At 54.4% G+C, this 4,589-nt stretch overlaps 1 protein-coding gene across 1 annotated transcript in view; it reads left to right on the top strand.

The window, feature by feature from the left end:
• The window catches only part of ACSBG1 (acyl-CoA synthetase bubblegum family member 1), a 22,959-nt gene that overhangs the window by 13,217 nt on the left and 5,153 nt on the right, over positions 1-4,589 (top strand). Inside the window, exons 6-8 of the mRNA XM_077774290.1 lie at positions 3,376-3,456; positions 3,540-3,689; positions 3,938-4,114. Of these exons, the coding sequence (XP_077630416.1) occupies positions 3,376-3,456; positions 3,540-3,689; positions 3,938-4,114 (408 nt within the window). The remainder of the gene's footprint in view (positions 1-3,375; positions 3,457-3,539; positions 3,690-3,937; positions 4,115-4,589) is intronic.

The following is a 4,589-nucleotide window of genomic DNA, read 5'->3' as shown; positions in this document are numbered from 1 at the left end:
CCCGGCCGCCCCGCCGCGCGCGCCCCGGGCCCCGTCCGCGCGGCGCGCGCAGGCGCTCTGTCTTGGTGACGCTCCGCGCATGCCTGAAAGGAGGCGTGTGCTGCGGCTGTCGCGCATGCGCCCTAGAGATGTTACCGTCCGCGTCGTTCGTGGCCTCGTCGTCTGTATCCTTGGTGGTTTTCCATTCCATCGAAGACCGAGACGGGGAGCCGTCACTGAACCCCAGTTATGGCCGGATTTGTCCACTTCTGCTGTCAGTTCTTGTTTCGGGTATTTTGAAGTTCTGTCATACGTACGTGTGTAGAGTCACGTGTCCCCCGATTCAGTCAGTCGCCCCTTGGACCCTAAGAAACGTTCTAGAAGGAGCGGTGACAGTCCCTGCCCCAGCCCTGCTGTCTGTCGTTGCTGGAGCCACCCCGGGATTCTTACGGTGGACGTCCGCACGGCTTGCGTTGCTGCACTGCTTTACCTTTAAGCGGTGTGCGTCCCAGAGCGCGCCCCCTGTGGACCGCGTGGACGCGGGCCTGGCCGGTCGGCCCCACCTGACAGCCGCGCCGGCGGCCCTTCCTGCAGGCCCTGTGCTTTGCCCTTCTCTCCTCTCCCCGGAGCTCTTTCGGATTCAGTTTTTATTTTTATTTTATCTTGTTTCTTGGTGTCCCACGTTCCCTCCAGCGGCTAATTAGCGCCCCTCTTTGTCACTGCTCTAGTGTCTGCGCCAGGGTTTACCTCCGCGTTTTTAAGTCCGCAGTCTATACTTTATTACGCGACTTCTGCTGCTCCGAGGTGTCGAGCTGCACACAGCCGTGCCGCTTCCCTGGGAGGCAGGAGTCTTGCGACAGCCGCCTTCCTCCACCCCGTCCGTTGTCTGCAGTGTACTTCCGGAACGTTATAAACCCCATGGTATGCTGTTTCCAACAGCAGAGACTTTTTTTTAATTGCTTATTTTTGAGAGAGAGAGAGAGCGAGCGAGCCGGGGAGGGGCAGAGAGAGAGGGAGACACAGAATCTGAAGCAGCTCCAGGCTCCGAGCTGTCAGCACAGAGCCCGACACGGGGCTCGAACCCACGAACCTTGAGACCGTGACCTGAGCCGAAGTCGGTCGCTTCACCAACGGAGCCCCCCAAAGACATTTTGAAAGAAGGAAAAGTGTTTTTCATGTTTACCCACGTTTGCAACCTGACACCATTCCTTAACGTGGATAAGAGTTTGCATCTGGTATCATCTGCCTTAAGAGTTTTCTGCTGGGTACCTGAGTGGCTCAGATCGTTGAGCACCTGACTCTGGATCTCAGCTCAGGTCATGATCTCAGGGTCGGGGAGTTCAGGCCCCATGCTAGGCAAGAAGCCTACAAAAAAAAAAGAAGAAGAAGAAGAATTTTCTTGTAACACAGATTCAATGGTAACACATTCTCTCAGCTTCTCTTTGTCTGCAAGCACGTTTATTTCCATTTATTCGAAAGATATTTTCATGTGGTTTTAAGTTCTGTGTTGACAGGGTTTTTTTCTTTTTTCAGCCTTTTAAAGATTCCATTCCAGTGTTTTTAACTTTACATAGTTTCTGATGAGGAGTCTATTATTTCATATCTTTGTTCCTGTCCATATATTTGGGTAGCTTGTTTATCTGGCTGCTTCTATTTATTGATATTTTTTGGCTTCTTGTTTTTATTTTGATCCCAGCATAGCTAACACAGGTATACAAGATAGTGATTCATCCCTTCCCTGCCCTGGTGCCCACCTGGACAGGTATGCTTCTTAATCCCTCTCACCTGCTTCCCCATCCCCCACGCCTCCCCTACAGCAACTGCCAGTGAGTTCTCTGTAGTTGAGAGTCTGTTTCTTGGTTTGTCTCTCTTTTCCCCTTTGCTTATTTTTTCTGTTTCTTAAATTCCACATAAGTGAAATCGTATGATATTTGTCTTTCTTTGATTTATTTTGCTTAGAATAATACTCTCTAGCTCCATCCATGTTGTTGCAAATGACAAGAATTCATTCTTTTTTTCCTTAAGTTTGTTTATTTGTTTTGAGAGAGAGTGTGTGTGACCAGGGGAGGGGCAGAGAGAAAGGGAATCCCAAGCAGGTTCCGCACTGTCAGCCCAGAGCCTGTCTCAGGGCTTGAACTCACAAACCATGAGATCATGACCTGAGCCAAGATCAAGAGTTAGATGCTTAACTGACTGACTCACCCAGGCACCCCAAGATTTCATTCTTTTGGATTGCTGAGTAATACTCCATTGTATATATAAACTACATCTTCTTACTCCTTTCATCCATTTTTGGACATGTGGGCTCTTTCCATACTTTGGCTGCTGTCAATAGCGCTGCTATAGACATTGGGGTATGTGTGCTGGTGGGTCGTTGGGTAGTTCTTATTTTAACTTTTTTAGGAACCTCCACACTGTTTTCCGGAACCGCTGACCAGTCCGCATTCCCACCAGCCGTGCAAGAGGGTTCCCATTTCTTCTTCAGCTGCTTTTAAGATTTTTCTCTTCCTCACTGGCGGTCAGCAGTGTGATTATGTTGCGTCATGCTGTGTTTTTTTCCTTTGTGTCTGTCCTGCGTGAGACTCACTGTGAGTCTTGAACTGGTAGATTTATAATCAAATTCAGCAATTTCTCAGACTGCTTTTCAATTTTCGAAAGAAATTTCCTGGGATTCCGACTACACTCCAGGGCATCTTGATGATATTCTCCTACAGTCATGTGTTTCCAGGTTTTCTCTCCCTGAACTTTACTTTGAGACTCGTGTTTGGCCTTTCGGGGCAGGTTTACACGTCTTCGCTCTCAGGCTGGGTTAGCTCCAGCGCCCAGCTCTGACCTTTACAGTCTCCACTCTGCACCGCAAAGGCCTTGCGTCCTGCTAACTGCGCGTGGATGGTTCTGGCCCCTGTGACCTCCATGGTCTCCAGCTTCATGGTACTTCACTCTGCCATGCACACTGGCTCAGCCAAGGACTCGGGAGGACAGGGCCCCTGACAACAGATTTCTAGAACTCTCTCTTCCTGGTGTCTCCTCACTCATGTCCAGTCCCCTGGCCTTCTGGAACTCTGAGCTCTGTCACCCAACTCAGCAAGACAACTAAGTTCTGTTCTCCCTCTGTCCCTCTCTCTGTCCCCCGCTCTGTCCCCCCTCTCTCTGCCCTCTGCTCTNGTCCTTCCCCATCCCTCTCTGTTGTGGGATGAACTATACTTCATTCAACCAGCCCCTGAGGTGCTTGGTTCTCTCCTGAGGGGACAGCTATGTACAAGGGGTGGCCAGTGTCCCAGTGGGTCACAGGTCAGGGCCTGGGAACCCAGCGACCAAAGCACCTGCCAGGCAGACCAGCACCTGGGGCCCTTCTCAGCAGGTAATGAAACCCCATTATGTGTCCTGTCCACACAGATCTGGAAAAATCTGCCACATCTGAAGTCCATAGTGACATACGGAGAAGCCCCTCCAAGGAAGATGGCCAGTGTATACACGGTATGGCTGGAGGGCCCGGGGACAGGGGGCACCCAGCCAGCCACCCCACTGACTGAGTGCCCGCTCTCCCTGCCCGGCTGCAGATGGAGGAACTCATGGGGCTGGGGGATGAGCTGCCAGACGAGACCTTGGACGCCATCATCAGTGCCCAGCAGCCCAATCAGTGCTGCGTGCTGATCTACACCTCGGGCACCACCGGGAGCCCCAAGGGCGTGATGCTGAGTCAGGACAACGTAAGGCGGGTCCCAGATGGGTGGGCTTGGCTGCAGGTGGACGGGGCGGTGGGCCTGCCCTGGTAGCCCTCAGCTCAGGGGCCCAGGACCCGTAGGGCAGCCCGTGGATCTGCGGCCCACACGGAGCCCAGCGAAGGCGAGGAGGGCGGGGGCCTGTCCTGCGAGCTCCCGCAGACATGCTGGGCAGGTGTCCCTGAAGTAGCCCAAGCCCCAGGGTGACACCGCCGGGGTCATCCCCCTGTCCCCAGGTCACGTGGATGGCGCGACACAGCAGCCGGGTCGGCAGCATCCAGATGGCCGAAGTCCAGCAGGAGGTGGTGGTCAGCTACCTGCCCCTCAGCCACATCGCTGCACAGTTCTACGACTTGTGGACCAGCATCCATTGGGGGGCGAAGGTCTGCTTTGCTGACCCTGACGCCCTAAAGGTCAGTCTCCTCTGCTGTGCCGCGCCCCAAGCGCCTGGCCAGCACAGCCTGCCTGGCCAACCAGAGGGACTGACCGATGATGTTACAGAGGAGAGGGGCCAGAGTGGCTCGGCAGGCCCACGTGCCATTGAGGACAGGCCACAGCCGGCCACAGCCCCGCTGCGCAGTCCCGTAAACTACTCCCACGCAGTGAAAACTCACGTAACTGTGAGGAGCCACGCCTCTGCCCACAGCTCACTGGCCCAAGTGGCGTCCCTTGTGGCTCCTAAACTGGTCACTGCTTAGCGGGTCTGATGGTGACGTCTGGGTTAGAGGGTAGAGTTGCTGCCCCAGGGCTGGGAGGGGACCGGGAAGCTTCGAGGCCATGTGAACAGTGGGGATTGCAGCCTGACCGCACAGGGCAGGCTGTGTGCAGATGTGTGTGTCCCCGTATGGGCGCCCGTGTGTGGCCTGTGTGCAGGATGCCTCGGGGGGT

This window comes from Crocuta crocuta, unplaced genomic scaffold (genome assembly GCF_008692635.1).
Source record: "Crocuta crocuta isolate KB4526 unplaced genomic scaffold, BGI_CrCroc_1.0 scaffold7, whole genome shotgun sequence".
Taxonomy (NCBI): domain Eukaryota; kingdom Metazoa; phylum Chordata; class Mammalia; order Carnivora; family Hyaenidae; genus Crocuta; species Crocuta crocuta.
The sequence above is the reverse complement of the archived record's forward strand: the minus strand, read 5'-3'. Positions and strand labels throughout refer to the sequence as shown.